Source organism: Rissa tridactyla, chromosome 27, assembly GCF_028500815.1.
Source record: "Rissa tridactyla isolate bRisTri1 chromosome 27, bRisTri1.patW.cur.20221130, whole genome shotgun sequence".
NCBI lineage: Eukaryota > Metazoa > Chordata > Aves > Charadriiformes > Laridae > Rissa > Rissa tridactyla.
The window spans coordinates 243084-260074 of record NC_071492.1 but is presented as its reverse complement, the minus strand read 5'-3'; the positions used below and the strand labels follow the sequence as shown (position 1 = coordinate 260074).

At 66.9% G+C, this 16991-nt stretch overlaps 5 protein-coding genes across 9 annotated transcripts in view; 1 reads left to right on the top strand and 4 right to left on the bottom strand.

Moving 5' to 3' along the window:
• Positions 1-366, bottom strand: part of PPP1R13L (protein phosphatase 1 regulatory subunit 13 like) — a 10767-nt gene extending 10401 nt beyond the window's left edge. The window contains exon 1 of the mRNA XM_054183664.1: positions 268-366. Coding sequence (XP_054039639.1) covers positions 268-366 — 99 coding nt within the window. The remainder of the gene's footprint in view (positions 1-267) is intronic.
• Positions 257-1952, top strand: POLR1G (RNA polymerase I subunit G). The gene is made up of 3 exons (XM_054183912.1): positions 257-371; positions 1070-1208; positions 1499-1952. Exons 1-3 carry the CDS (start codon positions 365-367, stop codon positions 1950-1952), a joined length of 600 nt encoding a protein of 199 aa, XP_054039887.1. The 5' UTR covers positions 257-364.
• Positions 1953-2011: 59 nt separating this feature from the next.
• ERCC1 (ERCC excision repair 1, endonuclease non-catalytic subunit) lies at positions 2012-4343 on the bottom strand. 3 transcript variants are annotated; one of them, XM_054183909.1, is made up of 9 exons: positions 4167-4343; positions 3713-3997; positions 3292-3395; positions 3121-3217; positions 2687-2763; positions 2510-2609; positions 2368-2439; positions 2186-2254; positions 2012-2111 (listed from the first exon to the last, which is right to left on the bottom strand). In XM_054183909.1, the coding sequence occupies exons 1-9, from the start codon at positions 4251-4253 to the stop codon at positions 2058-2060; spliced, it is 945 nt and encodes a 314-aa protein (XP_054039884.1). In that variant the 5' UTR covers positions 4254-4343; the 3' UTR covers positions 2012-2057. The 3 variants fall into 3 exon arrangements, with proteins under 3 accessions (XP_054039884.1, XP_054039886.1, XP_054039883.1); XM_054183911.1 differs by having other exon boundaries at positions 2687-2760; XM_054183908.1 differs by having other exon boundaries at positions 3118-3217; positions 4167-4339.
• A 753-nt stretch (positions 4344-5096) lies between these two features.
• Positions 5097-8078, bottom strand: MYPOP (Myb related transcription factor, partner of profilin). 3 transcript variants are annotated; one of them, XM_054183914.1, is made up of 4 exons: positions 7614-8078; positions 6832-6975; positions 6398-6567; positions 5097-6067 (listed from the first exon to the last, which is right to left on the bottom strand). In XM_054183914.1, the coding sequence occupies exons 2-4, from the start codon at positions 6959-6961 to the stop codon at positions 5477-5479; spliced, it is 891 nt and encodes a 296-aa protein (XP_054039889.1). In that variant the 5' UTR covers positions 6962-6975; positions 7614-8078; the 3' UTR covers positions 5097-5476. The 3 variants fall into 3 exon arrangements, with proteins under 3 accessions (XP_054039889.1, XP_054039890.1, XP_054039888.1); XM_054183915.1 differs by having other exon boundaries at positions 7618-8078; XM_054183913.1 differs by lacking the exon at positions 7614-8078 and having other exon boundaries at positions 6832-7309.
• A 225-nt stretch (positions 8079-8303) lies between these two features.
• On the bottom strand, positions 8304-16942 carry CLPTM1 (CLPTM1 regulator of GABA type A receptor forward trafficking). The gene is given in 15 exon segments (XM_054183893.1): positions 8304-9172; positions 9300-9467; positions 9626-9761; positions 10000-10095; positions 10177-10367; positions 10896-10989; positions 11395-11639; positions 11882-11897; positions 11899-12003; positions 12338-12423; positions 13068-13185; positions 13727-13885; positions 14201-14324; positions 16623-16729; positions 16834-16942. Coding segments are annotated over 15 exon segments (1893 nt in total). The 5' UTR covers positions 16888-16942; the 3' UTR covers positions 8304-8978.
• Between the last annotated feature and the right edge of the window lie 49 nt (positions 16943-16991).

Genomic DNA, 16991 nt, shown 5'->3' with positions numbered 1-16991 from the left:
CGCCCCGTCCCGTCCCGTCCAGTCCAGTCCCGTCCCGTCCCGTCCGGGCGGGCCCCGATGCACGCCGGGAGCTGTAGTCTGGGCCTGACACCCCACACACCCCCACCCCCCCCTCCGGACCCCCCCCCCCCAGTGCCCCCGCGGGGTCCCGGGGGGGCTCTGCACCTCTAAACGCCGCCGACGGCCGAAGGCGTCCCGGCCACGCCCACTTAAGGGCGGGGGGGCGTGGCCACGCCTCAGACCCCGCCCCCGACGGACCGCACCAACCGCCCCGCGGGGATGGAGGGGGGGAGCCGGGGCGCTCCCGCACTGAGCGGCCGGGTGGGCGCGGCCGGGGGCGGGGCCAGCGGGTGCACGCGGCGGCATGGAGGGTGAGCGGCGGCGCCTCGGGGGGCGGGGGGGGGCACATGGGGTCTGGAGGGGCCATGGAGCTATGGGGGGGCACACGGGGGCTGGGGGGGCCATGGAGCTATGGGGGGGCACACGGGGGCTGGGGGGAACGGGGGGGGACACAGGGGATATGGGGGGGCACATGGGGTCGGGGGGCGCTGGACAGGAGGGGGGGCACAGGGAAAGGCATAGGGGACATGGGGGCGTACATGCGGTTGGGGGGCGCTGGAGGGAATGGGGGAGACATGGGGGCTGGGGGGAACAGAGGGGAATTGGGGGGGCACGTGGGGCTGGGGGGCACTGGAGGGAACGGGGGGGACATGGGGGCTGGGGGGAACAGAGGGGTACATAGAGGGGCTGGGGAGGCACACGGGGGCTGGGGGGAGCGGAGAGGACATAAGGGATATGGGGGACACATGGGGTCGGGGGGCGCTGGAGGGAACGGGGGGACATGGGGGCTGGGGGGCACATGGGGGCTGGAGGGGACATGGAGGTATGGGGGGAACAGGGAGTCGGGAGGTGCTGGAGGGGAGGGGGACACATAGAGGGGCTGGGGGGGGCACACGGGGGCTGAAGGGAATGGGGGGGACATAACGAGGCCGGGGGGCTCATGGAGGGGCCACGGGAGCCGAAGGGGGGCCGGGGAGGGGGTCGCAGCCCATGACCCGGCTGTCCCCAGGGCCGGTGCGGTTCCAGTGTCCCCCCGAGTTCGAGGCAGCGACCCCCTCGCCCCCCCCCGGGCTGCAGATGGGGGCCCTGGGGGGTCCCTCCACTGAGCTCTGGCTCATCCGCGCCCCCACCGACTTCTGCCCCGAGAGGTCAGTCGGGGGATCAACACAGGGACGGCGCGGGGGGGGGGGCGCTGACAGCCAAGGGGGGTAACAGGGCTGATGGCATCAGGGGGGTGTCACAGGGAGGTGACAGTACTATCGAGAGGGTACGGGAGGACAGTGACAACTGAGGGAGGGGGGGGAGTGTCACAGTGCCATTGGAGCTGGCAGGGCTGGTGACACCAGGGGGGGCTCAGGGAGGTGGCAGCACCGTGTTGGGGGGGGTGGGGGGACAGGGCCAGCGGCCACGGTGCCCCCTCACCGCCCCCTCTCTGCAGCCTGGAGGGCTGCGCGGTGCCACTGGACGGCTGCGGGCAGCTCCAGCCCCCCGGGGACGGGGACAGTGACGGTGACAGGCGGCTCTACAGGCTGCAGGGAGTCCTGGGGGGGGCTGGCAGCGCTCTCCTCCTGGCCCCCGACTCCCCCGCCGGCCCCCTGGCTTGTGCCCCCCCCCTCCGCGGCTGCCTCACCATCACTGAGAGCTTTGGGCCCCCCCCCGGCGTCCCAGTGACTGTCCCCACGCCTGACCCACCCCTGGCCAAGAGGAAGAAGAAGAAGAAGACGACGACGAAGGAGCTGCTGGAGGTGCCCGAGGTGTCAACGCCAGGGAGGGCAGCGCCTGGCAAGGGGAGGGAGCACGGGCCAGGACTCCCCCAGGACATTGGGATGGCTCCTGGGGAGCCAGAGGTGCCCAAGAGAAAGAAGAAGCACAAGCGGGAGCGGCCGGAGTGACCCTGGGCACAGCGGGGTGTCCCCGTCCTTGTCTTCTTCCGCTCCCCGAGGCCGCGTCATCGATAAATGCCGTTTATTATAAAAAACAGATTTTTGCGCAGCCGCTCATTTGGGAACCTTGAGGAAGGGCTCGTGCAGGACATCGAAGAGCCGCTTGGCCTGGGAATGGGGAGGGGGTGAGGGGGGGGCGAGGGGCCACGTCCCCCGTGTCCCCTTGTCCCCTCGATGCTCACCTTCTGGGGCCCGACGCCGGGGCAGAGGGACAGGTCCTCCCTGGAGGCACCCACCACGGCTGCCAGCGACTGCAGAGCAAGCGAGGGGATAAGGGGGGGCGGGCGAGGGGATGAGGGGACGCATCCCCATCCCCAGTGTGCCCCGGGGGGGGGCGGGTGGCACGTCCCCACGGGTGACTCACCCCGAAAGTGGTGAGGAGGCTCAGCGCGTCCGTCTTGTTGACCGACTTGACGCTGGTCAGGCAGTCGGTCATCTGGGGAAGACGGGGAGGTTCAGGGTCCTGCGGTCCCCAGATTGGGGTGCAGGGAGGGGGCGCAGCTCACCCGGGAGAGAAAATCCTGCTCCACCCGCTCCTTCAGCAGGTCGGGTGGCTTCTGCTCGTAGGCCTTGTAGGTCTCCAGGTACCGCCCGGCCTCCTCGGGGCTGGGGAGGGTACGGGCAGTGGGAGTGGGGGGGCCACCCATGAGTGACAGCGGGGTCCCCCATGGGACAGCCCCTACCTCCAGGCCAGCAGGAGGGTGCAGTCAGCCAGGATGCAGACCTTCGCCAGCTCCTTCAGCGCCTGGTGCGGGTCCTTCTGCCAAGGGACAGAGGGGACAGGAGAGTGAGTGGATGGGGGAGACCGAACAGCAAGGGGACAGGGACCGGAGATGACCAGGAGAGGGACGGGACAGATAGGACACAGGGACCAGGAGAGTGAGGAGACGAGGGACCTGAGGTGACCAGGAGAGGGAGGAGACGAGGGACCTGAGGTGACCAGGAGAGGGACGGGACAGATGGGACACAGGGACCAGGAGAGTGAGGAGATGGAGACAGAGGAGCCCAAAGAGTGAGAGGAAGGGGACCAGAAGGGACAGAGGTGACCAGAAGAGCAAGGGGATGGGGACGGGCCAGAGGGATGAGGACAGCGAGGGGACAGGGAGCCTCTCACCACGTCGACCTGGACCAGCAGCAGCTGCAGCCCGTAGCTCCTGCCCAACTGCCGCAGGCGGTCGTGGATGTAGCCGGGGTGGAGGTGGTGGTACCGCAGGCTGGGGGGAGGACAGCAGGGAAGCGGTGATGCCGAGGGAACCCCCCGGGTACCCCCCCCGGAGCCCTGGCTCACCTCAGGAAGAGGGCACAGGTGCTCTGGCCCAGGACGTAGTCGGGGACAACGTCACCAAACTCCCAGGGGACGTTGCGGACGAACTTCAGCACCGGGTTGCCCCGCTGCGGGGAAAGGGTGGGGGGGTTGGGGGGTTCAGGAAGGCGGAGACAGTCCCCCGGTCCCTCTCCTTGTCCTGGGACAGCGGGGGACAGTCCCCCTCCCGTGTCCCGGGACGCCAGGACCGTCCCTTCCCACGTTCCAGGGGGCCCACGCGCGTGCTCGTGTGCCCCCCAGATTCCGGGGGAACGGCCCCCTCAAGCCCCGTGACACTGGGGGATGGCCCCCCCCCGTGCCCCGAGACTCCGGGGGATGGTCCTCCCGGGCCCCCCGACACCGGGGGATGGTCCCCCCACCCCTCCCCGGCGCCGACCCCCCTCACCTGCCGCGGGCTGGCGACGATGCCGCTGCTCTTGGCACCCGGCTTGAGCACGGGCAGGGGGGGCACGGCCCCGGGGCCGCCCCCGCCCGGTACGCCCCCCTCCGGCGGGCCGTCAGGCTCGGGGGCCGGGGAGGGCCGGGGTGAAGCCGGGAGCGGTTCGGCGGCTCCGGGGGCGGCCGACTGCTGCACCACGTACTCGGCGTAGGAGCTGGGCCCCGGGGGCGGCGGGGCGAGCACGGGAGGGGGCTCAGGGCGAGCCGCGGAGGGTTTGAAGAGCGACGGGACCTGGTGGGGAGGAGGGGGGAGCTCTGCGTGGGGCCTCCCACACCTCCCCCGGCCCCCTCGGGCCTCTCATGGAGCCCCCCTGGACCCACACGGGCTCCCCCCCGACACCAGCATCCCTCCCGGCCAACCCCGCCCCTCCCGGTCACCCGTGGCACCCGGCCGCCGGTACCGCGGGGTCGGCAGGACCCTCCTGCCGCAGCGTGAACCGCCTCCGCTTCCCCGCCGGGGCCGGGGCCGGGTCTGCGGCCGCCTCCATGGCCGGGGCGGGGATCGCAGGGCCGGGCCCGGCCGGGAGCGGGGTCAGGGGTCACCGCGGGGGACGCCGGGAGGGCTCCGGTGCCGCGGCCGCTGCGCCCGCCCCCCTCCGCGCGGCGATTGGCCGGTCGCTCTTGCCAATCAGGGGGCGCAGCACCGCCTTCCCGGGGCGGCTCGCGCATGCGTGCTGCGGCGCCTTGCTCGCGCCGGTCTTCCCGCCTCCGCGGTGGTGGGCGGGGCCACAGCCCCTGGGCCACGCCCCCGCTCCGCGCGAGGCGCACGTGGGCCGGGTGCCCCGGGGACACGGACGACCCTGGGGACACCGAGGGGGACGTTGGGGACACAGGGGCAGGACTCGGGGCGGGGAGATCCCGGGGACACAGGGGCTGACGCGGTGAGGGGCCCCAGGGACAGGGCACGGGCGGGACCTTGGGGGCCGCCAGGGACAGAGAGGTTCCCCGGGGGACACAGGGTGGGGACCCCTGGGGCCACAGGGATCCCACGTGGTGGGGGGACACCGGGAGCACAGAGGGGGCCAGCGTGGCAGGACATGAGGGGGATCCCAGGGGCCACCAGGGACATGGGGAGGACCCCTGGAGCCACTGCACAAGGATGGGGGGGGGGGGACGGGACACTGTGGGCCAACGAGGGCACAGAGGGGGACACAGAGGGTCACCAGGTCGGGACACCTGGGGTGATACCGTAAGGTGGCAATTTGGGACTCTCTAAGACTCAGTTTTGGAGTGTTAGGAAGCCGGTGCTCTTTATTGCAGCGCCGGGCGCGCGGGGGATCGCTCCGCCTCGTGTGCGCGCCGAGTCGCTCGACTCCAAAGGTTCCAAGCGATGGAGAACGTACGTATGCATTACATTTCCCAGAAACGATTAACGTATTCACGTTATCACCCAGAACTCAGTACCACACGCAAAGGTCCTTGACGCAGGCGCATCCATGTCCGTTGGGGGTCTTCCAGGGTCCTCCGGTGGTCAGCGCTAGTCTTCCTCACCGCGTCCGCTGGTTGAGCTGGGCCTTCGGGCGCCCTCGGTTCGCCTTTCGGCTCCGTTTGCAACTCCCGTTCTCCCCGAACTCGCTTATCCTCCATTCTCTCCCCATCTACTCCCCTCAAGGATACGTCGTCTCAAGGCTTCCTTTTATCCAACTAAGCCCAGCAGACGTCCAACCCATCCCGCTTCCAAAGCATCTCACACTGAGCTGCGTCATTCCGGTCAGGAACGAACCAGATGTTCTTTTAGCTCGGTATCGGCAAAGCCCAGGGGGCTTCCGCCCCGGCGTTCCGTGCTGTTCAAGGCTCCTGTACCAGGGGGACCCCAGGGACGCAGGGGCAGGACACAGGGAGGGGACGCGTTAGGGACGCCTTTCTCCCCCCGCACCCCTACACCCACCCCCTCCCCAAAAGCGGGAGGCTCGCGGCAGGGAGTGGGAGGCCCGAGGGGGTCGCCCCCTCCCAGGGCATGGCAGAGGCGAGGCCAGGCGCGGGGGTCACGGGCGACGCGGGCCAGCAGCCGGGATTGCCGGCGGAGAGCCACGATCTCCCGCTGGGTGCGCCGGTTCTGTCGCAGAAGGGTCCCGGTGCGCAGAGCCGCAGCCAGCAGCCCCTGCTGCCACAGCAGCTCCGCCGTCGCCCCCAGATGCCTGTTTCGGCTCCCCGGGCTCCCTACCGAGGCGGTGGCTTCGCGGCAGGCAGCGGTGGCTTCGTGGCGGGGCGCGGTGGCTTCGTGGTGGGGCGCGGCGGGTGGCGGGGGCTGGAGCAGGAGGAGCTGAGCCGGCTGCCAGGGCGGTGGGGGAAGTGCCAGGGGCTGCAGGGAAGAAGGAGCGGGGAGTGAGGCCGGAGCCGGCGCGGTGCGGGCACGGGGCGGCACAGGAGCCGCACGGTGCTGGGACAGCCCAGTGCCAGAGCAGCCCAGCGCCAAAGCAGCCCCAGTGCCAAAATTGCGTGGTGCTGAACCAGCCCAGTGCCGTAGCAGCACCGTGCCGGAGCCACACAGTGCCAGAGTCGCATGGTGCCGGAGCGGCCCGGTGCCGGAGCCACGCGGTGCTGACCCAACCCAGTGCCGGCACAGCATAGTGCTGGAACCACGTGGTGCCAAAGGAGCGCGGTGCCGGATTCGGCAGCACGGTGCCGTTACCTGCTGGAGGAAGAGGCTGTGGACGAGGCAGATGGGTGCCAGGCAGGCAAAGGGGTGGCCGGGTGTCAGGGCGGTGAGCGGGTGCCGCAGTGGGGCCGGCTGGGTGCCGGTGCTGGTTGGCTCCTCCGTGTCCGTCTGCTCTCGCCCGCTCAGGTCCTCCGAGCTGGCGTCTGCCAGGGTGGGAGTGAGCCCCCACCGTGCCCCAGGGACCCCCAGTCCGGGGACCGAGAACCCCAGCCCAGGGGACGGGGACCTCCTGCCCTGGGCGTCCCCAGGGACAGAGACCCCCCAAGCCAGGGGACGGGGACCTCCCGCCCTGGGCGTCCCCAGGGACAGAGACCCCCCAAGCCAGGGGACGGGGACCTCCAGCCCTGGGCGTCCCCAGGGACAGAGAACCCCCAACGCAGGGGACAGGGACAGGACACAGCCCCTACCTGACAAGCCGGAGTCCTTCTCGGAGTCGCTGGCTGGGGGGGGCTGTGCCACCCGCCCACCCCCTGTCTTCTTTGGAGGGGCCCCGGGGGGCTCAGTGTCCACCCCTGGCCCCTTTGGCTGGTCTGGCATCGGGGCAGCCCCTCCTGCAGGGGGACATTTGAGGGGGGGGGGACAGATCCTGGGGGCATACGGTGACCAAGGCGGGGGACCCTGGGGTAGTCTTGGTGGCCCAGCGCTGGGTGAGGGTGGCCAGGTGACAGGGGCAGCGGGGGGTTGCGACACAGTGGACATCCCCAGTCCCCCTGCTCCTGGTTCAGGGACACCCCCCCCCAAGAGTGGCATTGGAGGGGGCAAGGGGACTCAGCGACCCGGTCGTCCCCCAGCCCCGCAGCCCCTGTGTCCCCTCCCATCATCACCGCCGTGATGGGGACACCCCTGTCGTCCCCCCGGACACCTTCTGTCCCCCACGCTCACAGTAGCCCTATCCCCCAAATATCCCTGGTGTCCCCATGTGTCCCCGTGTCCCCTCCGTGCCTCCCGCACCCCTAACGTTCCCTGTCCCCCCAAATATACCTGTGGCCTCCCGTGTCCCCCAGAGCCCCCCCCAAATGTCCCCATGTCCCCCACAGCCCCTGTCCCCCCAAATATCCCTGTGGCCTCCAGTGTCCCCCATTCCCCCAGAGCCCCCCCAAATGTCCCCACGTCCCCCCATTTCCCCCGTCCCCCAAAGCCCCCCCCACCCCCTCCAAGTGTCCCCGCGTCCCCCACCCTCCTCCCGTACCTGCCTGGGGTCCGGAGCCGGTGCTGGTACCGGGCGGGGGGGCGGGGCGACCGACCCCGATCCGGGGATGGGGCGCGGGGGCCCAGGAGCAGCGGGACGGTACCGGTGAGGGGGGAACGCGGTACTAGGCAGAGGGGCTCCGGTACCGGGAGGTCCGGTCCGGGCTAGGGGGGCTCCGGTACCGGATAGGGGACGTTCCGCCACCGGAGTCGGGGGCGGGACCGGACACTCCGGTACCGGCGGGGCCGCGGGCGGTGCCAGCGGCGGCCCCACCAAGGGGTCTCCGGGCCCCGCCCCCGCGGGGGACGGGCGGCGCCGGCGGCCAATGGGCGCGGCCTCGGCTCGGTGACGTAGCTAACCGGCGCCACGTGCCGGCCCGGGGCCGGTGCTCCGCCACGTGAGGGGGCGGGGCCGCCGCAGCACGTGGCCGCAGGGAGGTGCCGCCACCGGAGCCCCGTGACGTGCCGGGGCGGGGGGGGGGGGGGGGGGGTGTGGGAGGGGGAACGGGACGGACGGACGGGACACGGGCGGGGCGTCCCGGGACCGGGACACCCCCCCCCCCCCCCCCCCCCCCCCCGCCGTCCCAGGATCCCGCCCCCGGTAAGCACCGGGAGGGATCCCCGTGGACCGGGAGAGCCCCGGTACGCATGGGAAGGGCCCCCTGGGACACCACCCCCTCCCCCCCCCCCCCCCCCCGCCACGCCCGGACCGGGACACGACCACCCTCCGTGTGCACCGGGAGGGACCCTGTAAGCCCCGGGAGAGAGCTCTGGGACCGGGACAACCCTGCCCCACCCCCGGTAAACCCCGGGAGGGAGCCCCAGGACCGGGAAGCGCCCCGTAAGCACAGGGGCCCCCCCGAGGAAAGGGGCAACTCCCCCCGCAATGAGGGGGGGGCGTTCAGGGGGACCCCCTCCCCCCCCAAGATTTTTCCCTAGACGATCCCCAGGGACACGGCCCCAAGGGGAACCCCCCCGTGGGAGGGGGGGGGGAGGCAGAGGTGAGGCGGGAGGTTTTGGGGTGAAATCAGCTCTTTATGGAACAGGCGACGCCGCGAGAACTCCGTGACACTGTCCTACACACCGGCACAATGGGATGGAGCGCACAACGTGGGGGGGGGGGGGGCGGGGGGGGAGGGGGACGTGAAACACAGGGCGGGAGGCGGGGGTGTCCACCGCTCCCTGGGGGGGGCCACGCAGCCACCCCCCCCCGACCCCCCAAGTCCCAGAGGAGATGGGGAAGGAGTGGGGGGGGGGGGGGACACAAAACGCCCGGCCCGGCCGCTCCCCCTGTCCGGTGCCTGGCCCGGATGCCGGGTCTGGTAAAAACCGAGCGAGTTGAGGGGGGTGTGGGGGGGGGGATCGGTTAATCCTTCTTCTTGTCCTCTGGGGTTTTTTCCCCCCCTGGGGGGACCCCGTCGGGCAGTGTCGGGGGGGAGCCGGCGGGTAGGGGGGGTCGGGGGGAGACCTGGTCCTCCCCGCTGACGCCGAATTCGTTGATGCGTGTGAGGTCCACCCGGTAGATCCAGCGCTGGTAGAGGTAAATGAAGAAGACTACGTCTGGACATGGCGGGGTGGGGGGGAAGGAGGAAGAAAGAGGTGAGGGGGGGGGGCAGCAGGAGGGACCCCCAGGAACACACACACACACACACACGCACCCCCCGACCCCCCCTCCCTGAGGCCCTACCGTCCCGCAGGCAGCCTATCCTGTACATCATGGGCATCTTGATGACGAAAGCGAAGAGGTCATCGATGAAGGTGTTGAGGGCTTTGTAGGTCAGCATCCGCCAGGGCAGGTGGGCCACCGACTTCAGCTTGTAGTTGATGAAGAGCTGGGGGGTCATGGTGATGAAACCTGCGGGAAGGGGGGGGTCTCCTTGTTAATGAAACAGCCGCCCCCCTCAACCAGAAAGCAGGCGGAGCAGGAAGGAGCCCCAGAGAAGAGCTGCACGCTGGGGCGACACCCGGCCCTTCCCTCCTCTTCCTCCCGTCCGGGAGAATTCCGGCACTCACCGAAGGTCAGGAGGAAGCCGTAGAGCATGCTCAGCACCCATGAGTACCAGCCCTTGTGCTCCAGGTAAAGCAGGCTGTACACGGCGTAACAGCCCAGCAAGGGGAAGAGGATCCAGGACAAGTATCGGAAAGCCATCTGGGGAGGCGGCGACACCGAACGTCAGCCAGCGACGTGCCGGAGCCCCCAGCCCTGAGCTTCCCGCCAGCTCCGGAGCGGCCCGTTCCACCGCATGCCCTGCTCCACGGGAGTCCTCAAACCGGGACAAACAGAGCGAGGAGACTCGTGCCGAGGCCTTGGCTGGAGCAGGGCTCAGCAGCACCCACTGCCCCCACCCCCCGCCCCTCCAAATCGCCCCCCCCCCCCCTCAACTCACGTCATCGTACACCTTCGTGGAAGACTCAATGTAGGTCGATTTGTCTTTGAAAGTTATGCGGGGAAACACTCCGGCCACCTTGTTCTCGCGGTCCAGCTGCCAGAGGAGAGGGGAAAGGCGTCACCGAGCAGGACCGAGGGCACTGCCAGCTCCCCCCACGCCCCCAGCGCTGCTCACCCGGACATCCATGACCTTTGTGATCTTCCAGAGGTCGATGAGGAGACCGATGAAGACACTGACTTGCACCACAAAGTTGGTTTCGTTGTCCAAGATGTAGAGGAGGACGACGAGGGACTGGAAGACGCCGAAGAAGACGGAGCGGACGGAGAGCCCCTCCAGAGATTGACGGCTGTTCCAGAACTGGATGTCTGTCGGGAAGGAGCCCAAGCCATCACCCCACTGGAGGGGAAGGAGAACCACCCCCCGCCCCCCAGAAGCTCTGGAGAGCTACCGCGGCACGCGTCCCGGCGGAAGGAGAGAGAGGAGCGGGTGGTGGCATCACCAGAGCTGAGCGGCCACCACAAAGTGCGGTCTGGCACCAGCACAGGAACCCAGAAAACCACAAGTTTCCGCCTTTCTGCCCTCAAGTCAGCCCTGCGGCACCGAGGAGTGCCGGATGCCTCAACCCATACCACAGTGGCCACAGCCTGCCCAAGACACAGGTGGGTTTGGCTACGGCCGCTGAAGACATCGCAGCCGGGTAGAGGAGGGCTCCCGGCAGCACGTGGCCATCAGCTAGCCAAGACAGGGGCCACGGTGCAAGGACAATCGCTCCGCCACCACCACAGGGAGGAGACGAGGTGGAGGCAGGAGAAGGGAGAGGATTTTAGGTCACGCCACTGCCTTCACGTCCTTCCCCTCTCCGCAGATCGCCCAGGTCCTGCCACAGCGCTCACCGTTTTTGAAGGCCAAGAACTCAAAGATGCTGTGCACGATGGAGACGACGATGGTCAGTGCCAGCAGGTAGGGGTTTGTCTCCAGGAGAGCAACCTGGAACAGGCATCGAAAACCTCTCGGAGGCTCCGTCCCACCCTCCCACCGCCCACCGCGCCAGGACAAAGAGGGAGGATCCAGGAGGATCCAGCCAGTCACGGGGCACCGGGGGAGCACAAAGGGTTTAACTTCTTGCTATGGTCATGGCCTCCAAGCTCCTTTCCCCCTGCACAGCCAAGACAAGCCGCAGGTAGGTGCCTGCACACCTCTCTCTCTTCACATCACAAAGGTAATTAATAAGGAGCGATGGTAACAAAGAAAAGGCACCGAGCGCTTTTCCAGCGGAGCTGGGAAAAGACGTGAAACACGGGGGAAGGAGCTGCTGCAAAGAGAGGTCTTGATCTACGGGAGCGAGCAGGAGAGCTGCAGCGGGGAGAAGGGAGGCCTGCGAGCAGCTCTCACCTTCACCGAGTCCTGCTCCTCATCTGACTGCTCATAGAGGTCCTCTCCCAGGAAATTCCAAGGGGATTTGGTGCTCTGGGCGGCGTAGAGCTGCCAGCGCCACAGGGAGAGCGGGCAGAAGGAGAGGCGGAAAGGCAGGCGTTGCAGAGTCTCGTTGATGGGGAAATAATCCTTCTGCAGGTTCCAGTAGTCGTTGAAGTAGAGGATGGGGTAGTAGTCACCGCTGATGGCATCAAACTTCACATCTGGAGCCAAGGGAAAGGGCAGAGCGAGGGCTGAGCAGGCGACGGAGCTGCAAGAGCCATCGTCACCGTCATCGCCCTCGGCAGCCACCCAGGAGAGACACAGAGGCTGCCTGACGCTGGCCCAAGCTCGGTACAAGCTCCCGGCGTGGTGGGGGTGACGCTGACGACGGAGAAACGAGCCCCTGTTCGCCACGAGAGCCCAAACTCGCCCTCCCGAGGAGAGGAGCCAGGGGAGCCCTTACACTGGTCCAGGGGGGGGCGGCACGCTGCCCTTCACCCAGGGTGTGTGGTCGTCCACCATGTTGATGGTCAAGTTGGGGTGCCAGTGTGAGATGACCTCCACGGGACCATAATCCTCTGCCCTCTGCAATGAAAATACCACCGCCTCTGTCACCGGCACGGCAGCCAGCGTCCCTCTATCTCACCCACCACCATCCCCCCTTAAACAAGGCAAGAGAGGGGGGAGCAGGAAGGGGCCAGGCCAACCCTCCCATCCCAGAAATACACGGAAATCATCATCCTCTCCCCTCTCTGCAGAGCAGGAGGGACATGCCCCAGGCAGGAGGGGGAAATCCTCTGCAGCGTTTCCCCGGCAGCTTTGCGATCAGAGGAAGGTGCATGAATATTTAGGAATTTGGCCAACGGAGTCGGGGCGGGGCAAGAAAAAACACCACACAGAAAAAAACCAAGCCAGTTACCTTGATCATTTCAGGGTCTGCCTCCGTCTCGCCCGTCAGGAGGTTCTTGGTTTTCTGGAACCGCCGACGCTTATATTTGTTGATCACTGGAAGGAAAGAGCAGAGGTGAGCGTTTCCTTTCACCTCTAGGCAGGCGAGGGAAGGAAATCTAAGGAGGCTACGGCCAGGACAGGCACATGCTGACCGGAGAAGCCCGTTTCCCTCACTAATTAATCTGCACCATCTCACAGATCTTCCATTTACCGAAGGGAATGGCTGTAGTGTGGGGACAACGAGCCAGATTAACAGCCAAACCTTTGGGATAACCGCCATCGCTGTTGGAGAAAAACACCTTCCTGTCCTGCAGGAAGACCTGAACATGGCGATTCCTTCCTCTTCTCAACGCTGACGTGGTTCCACACCCCCCCCGTACAGGTAGGGACCCCACACACACATAACGTGGATGGAAACCAAGAGCTTGCAGAGATTTAAAGAGATTTTTCCTCTATAGGTTCATGAAAGACAAGTTCCGAGTGCGGAAAACGCCCAGCCCAGGGAGCAGCAGAGCCAGCACGCTGGAGGCTGTGAGGAGTCAGATATTTGCCCTAATCTTCCCCGGAGGCACCCGCCTTCGCTGAGCCATCAGCCTAACTCCTTCAGGCTCCCATTCGGACATGGGAATTGGGGTGCCCCTTTTCCCCAAGCACCACCCCGGAGCCACCGCGCGCCGCCCTCCTGCCCTGGGCCATACTTCGTGACGTGTGGACGGTGGCGAGGCGCCTGTACAGGTTCTTCTGCCGGGGGTCAGGATGGAAGCCGCTCTTCGTGAAGTATACGTGGATATAGATGGAGCCGTTCTGCTGGACGCTCTGAAATCACACCCCAGCAGGGCAGTTACGGGTTGGATGCAGTCGGAGCACGGCTGTCACGTCTCCGCCTCGGCACCCGTGTTTGTACAGCACCTGGCACCGATGTCAACCATTCTCCCACAGCCATTGACCCCGTACGAAAGCAAAGCCTAAAGAAGCAGCTGCTTCCTCACAGCATCCGGAGAGCAGCGTGCCTACGTAGGCTTGCGCCCTGCGACGGGGCAGACCTCAGCTGCCGTACAGCTTGGGGCAAACCTGAAGCCTTTAAGAGCTGGTCGCCAAAACGATGGCCTCGAGCCCCATCACCCCCCGAAGAGACACCAGCCCACTCCGCAGGGTCTCACCCCTCCTCCGAAGCAAACGGGATACGGATAAAGGTGACGGCAGGGAAGCGCTGCAGCAGCCAAGGCCGCTTCACGCCTCAGCTCCACTCAGGGCTCCCTGCGATGGCTTTGAGCACGATCTTGACAATCCCCGCCAGCCCCTCAACAATACCCCAGCTGGCCTCAAACCTCACACAAAGAGCAGCGGGTGCACCCACCTGCGAAATGTCAACTTCCCCATAGTGTTCGTAGCACCCATCAGCGTTCTCACCACTGGTCCAGTCCCCGTAGACAAGATCCCGCTTCTGCCAGAACAGCGCCGAGCTGACGTTGAAGTCTGTAAAGTGCTCGTGCTCCGAGATATAAACGTAGAGGTCCTGCGGAGAGAGGAGGACGTCAGCTGCTGCCGGAGGACTCAGCCTGACGGTGAGATATCGTCGCCCAAATCACTCCCACTCCACCATACAGCGCCACAGCATCCCCTCCCAAACCGGCTGGGCGCTCCAGTGAGCCCAAGAAACATCTCTCGGCTGATGCTGCACCACCAGGACGTCGCAGCCGTGGGCAGAGCCACAGTTTATCTTGGCTAGATTTAACATCTAGCTCAGAGCGAGAGCAGCAGGTCCAGCCGCGGTGCCACCACACGGCCAGTCGCACGCAGGACGGGACGGTGCAGTTTCTGCCAGCGTTACCATTAAAGTGTCCTTGGGGAAGAGGTTTCGGCTCGGGGCTCGGGGCGTCCCACCCGCACTGCTCTGCTCCTGTGGCGCCGGCCCGCGGCGGAACCAGCTGCTGATGGCCCAGATGATGAAGATCCTGCGGGAGGAAGGGGGAGAAGCTGCTCAGATATTTTAGCCACCCTCCCCATCCAAATCGGACACAGCCTCCTGTGAGCAAACCCCCCACCCCGTTCCCCGGGGCGGGGAGGAGGGAAATCGTTAGTGCTGGACAGACAAGCCCGCATTTCAAAACTCTTTATTTTCATCTGTTTCCATCGTGGCACGCGTTCCCCCTCAGGCGAGAGGGGCCGGCCAGAGCAAACTGGTTCTGGGCCAGTTCAGACCCAGCGCGAGGCACCGCGGGAGCACGCCGAAAGCCAGCAAAGGTGCCAGGCACTCGCCTCAAGGACACAGCGAGAAAGTCACACTCTGAGGTATCCCAGAGCAGGCTGCGAAGGGGTGCATAAGGCATCCCTGGCGCAGGACAGGGACACCGGGGTGTCCCCAGCTCCCGGCAGGCACTCCGCGTCACGCACGCGAGGTGCTTGTCCCTCCGTAGGCAAACCGATGCCGAACCAAGGGGACACTAAAGCCACAGGACAAAGCCGGCTCCCACGCACGCGTGACAGAAGAGAGTCACCCGGTGAGCGAGGGGCAGACGCCAGCGTGCTCCTGGCCCCACAGAGACCTTCCAGCAGAGCCCAGAGCCGCCCCCGGCTTGCTCACCACCTCCAAATCCACAGCCCTGATGGTTCCCGACCTCCGGCGCGCAGCTGCCATTGCTCTCCAAAGCTCCCTGGGCTGCTCCCAGCACAGAGGCTGGGACGGGTCCCTTCTGCACACGCTCCACAGCCCTCTGCAACCCAAGCCAGGCAGCAGCGTTTGCGTGTATTACAAGAAATCGAGCTGTCTGCCCCTGTTTTGGAAAGCTTTTTGCAGCGCATCCCGAGGTACGAGGGTTTTCAACTCTGGGGGTTTTTTTGCCGGTAAAGCATGAGGGTTCTTTCATACATTCCCCGGGTGCCACCAAATCAGACTTCCCCCTCCTCTGCTGCACATGGAGTGACCGGATAACAAGCCTGGGAATGGTGGGCAGCGCCAGCGACCAAACAATAGCTCCCAGGACCGAGCGACAACCACAGCTGTGTGTCCGTGCTGTGGGCAGAAGACTCCGGAGACCCCGAGACACATCAGGATTTAGTTCAGCGTAACTCTCCGTTAGGACGAGCCACAGCATTTTACAAAGCTCGAGAGCCCAAACGAGTGTCCCCGCGCACCCCTGGCTGTGCCACTGAAACAGAGGGAGCACGCAGAGCCCAGCACAGAACCCGCGCTGCCAGCTTTCACGAAGCCCCATCAGCAGTCGTAAACCTGCGACCCAGGACATCACTTTTTGCTCAGAAAAGGCTTAGGGGAATATTTCTTCTTCCCAAGGTTTTGGGGACCAGACCATCGTGCTTTGCCTATTACACGTGGTCATGACCCGCTCAGGGCTTTCCCTCTTCCCTCCTCCACCAGCCAAGCGCAACGCGCGGACTATTTCCAAGCACTTCCGAGGGCACAGCTCCATTGGCAATGAGACAACAGCACGGTCTTCCTCCTGGCTTTGCCGGCCAGGATACTGGATCTGCTGGCGGAGACGGCACTTCGGAAAGGAACAAACCCACCCTTAGTGGGTCAGAAAGGAGCAGACGGACAGAGAAGAAGTGGAGTGGGAAAGCAGCTCATGGATGCAAGGAGGAGTCACAGCACCCAGGAAGGGATTCACAGCCCATTCTGTAGCACAGCTCCAAGACCTGGTGGCTCCAGCATCGGCCTCCTCACCACAAGGCAGGTGAGACCAGGAACAGCACATCCAAACACACAAACACCAGCTCCAGGCGTGCCAGCGGAAACGCCCTCCCGTTCGCCTTCCCCATGGAACCAGGAGCGACCAGGGGCAGGGGCTCCGCACTGCACTGGGAGTCATCTGTGCCACTGTGTGGACTTTGGATCCCCCGCAGCAAGGCACAGGGAGTGCCGGCAGCTCCTTGGAGGAGTCTGGGAAGCATCGGCTGCTCCTGCTCGGGACGAGCCAGACCCCAGGCCCCCGGGGAAAATCCAGGAAGGAGCTCAAGAGCCCAGAGCTCTGGAAAAGCTGTGACAGCGGCGGGGGTGACCAGCCCCACAAGGGGCAGCCCCACAGGCTTCCCTCCTCCTGGCAGGACACACAAGATGTGGGGACAGGCAACACCGGGCCCCCACGCCCCGGGACCCCGCTGCGCCCCCGGGATGGGGGGCACGAGCCGTCTGCCCGACCCAGGACCCCGCTGTGCCCCCGGTTTTGTGGCCCCGCTGCCACGGCGGGCCGGGAGGGAGCGAGGCCGGCGGGCCGGTGGCACCGGGCGGGGCTCACCTGAAGAGGACGCCTTTGATGACCTGCCAGGCATTGGGAGCCGGCTGCTGCCGCTGCGTCTCGGCCGCCGCCGCCTCGCCGCCACCGGCGCTCCCATTACTGGTCACCTGCGGGGAGGAGGGAGGCGCACGGCACCGTCAGCCGAGCGGGACCGCCGAGCAGAACCTCCCCGCGGGACCCACCTGCCTCCCCGGTCCCGGCCCTCCCGTACCTGCCCCGGGCCCGGCGCGGGCCCCGCCGCCACCTCCGTCCCCGGCGCCGCCATCTTCCTGCGCCGCCGCTCCCGCCGCTCTCGCGAGACCGCCGGCGGGGGGCACGTGACGGCGAGGGGCGGGGCCGGGGCCGGGAAACCACCACCCCGCTCCCAGC

What these genes read in the sequence shown, in the direction of transcription:
- POLR1G (XM_054183912.1), top strand. An exon ending in ACCGACTTCTGCCCCGAGAG is followed by an intron (nt 1,209 to 1,498) that starts GTCAGTCGGGGG and finishes CCCTCTCTGCAG; the next exon opens with CCTGGAGGGCTGCGCGGTGC.
- ERCC1 (XM_054183908.1), bottom strand. Translation starts at nt 4,253, where the DNA reads ATGGAGGCGGCCGCAGACCCGGCCCCGGCCCCGGCGGGGAAGCGGAGG. An exon ending in AGCAGGATTTTCTCTCCCGG is followed by an intron (nt 2,440 to 2,509) that starts GTGAGCTGCGCC and finishes CGTCTTCCCCAG; the next exon opens with ATGACCGACTGCCTGACCAG. An exon ending in CCGGCGTCGGGCCCCAGAAG is followed by an intron (nt 2,112 to 2,185) that starts GTGAGCATCGAG and finishes CCCCATTCCCAG; the next exon opens with GCCAAGCGGCTCTTCGATGT.
- MYPOP (XM_054183913.1), bottom strand. Translation starts at nt 7,174, where the DNA reads ATGCCACTCTTGGGGGGGGGTGTCCCTGAACCAGGAGCAGGGGGACTG. An exon ending in GAAGGACTCCGGCTTGTCAG is followed by an intron (nt 6,568 to 6,831) that starts GTAGGGGCTGTG and finishes CCACCCTGGCAG; the next exon opens with ACGCCAGCTCGGAGGACCTG. An exon ending in ACAGCCTCTTCCTCCAGCAG is followed by an intron (nt 6,068 to 6,397) that starts GTAACGGCACCG and finishes TCTTCCCTGCAG; the next exon opens with CCCCTGGCACTTCCCCCACC.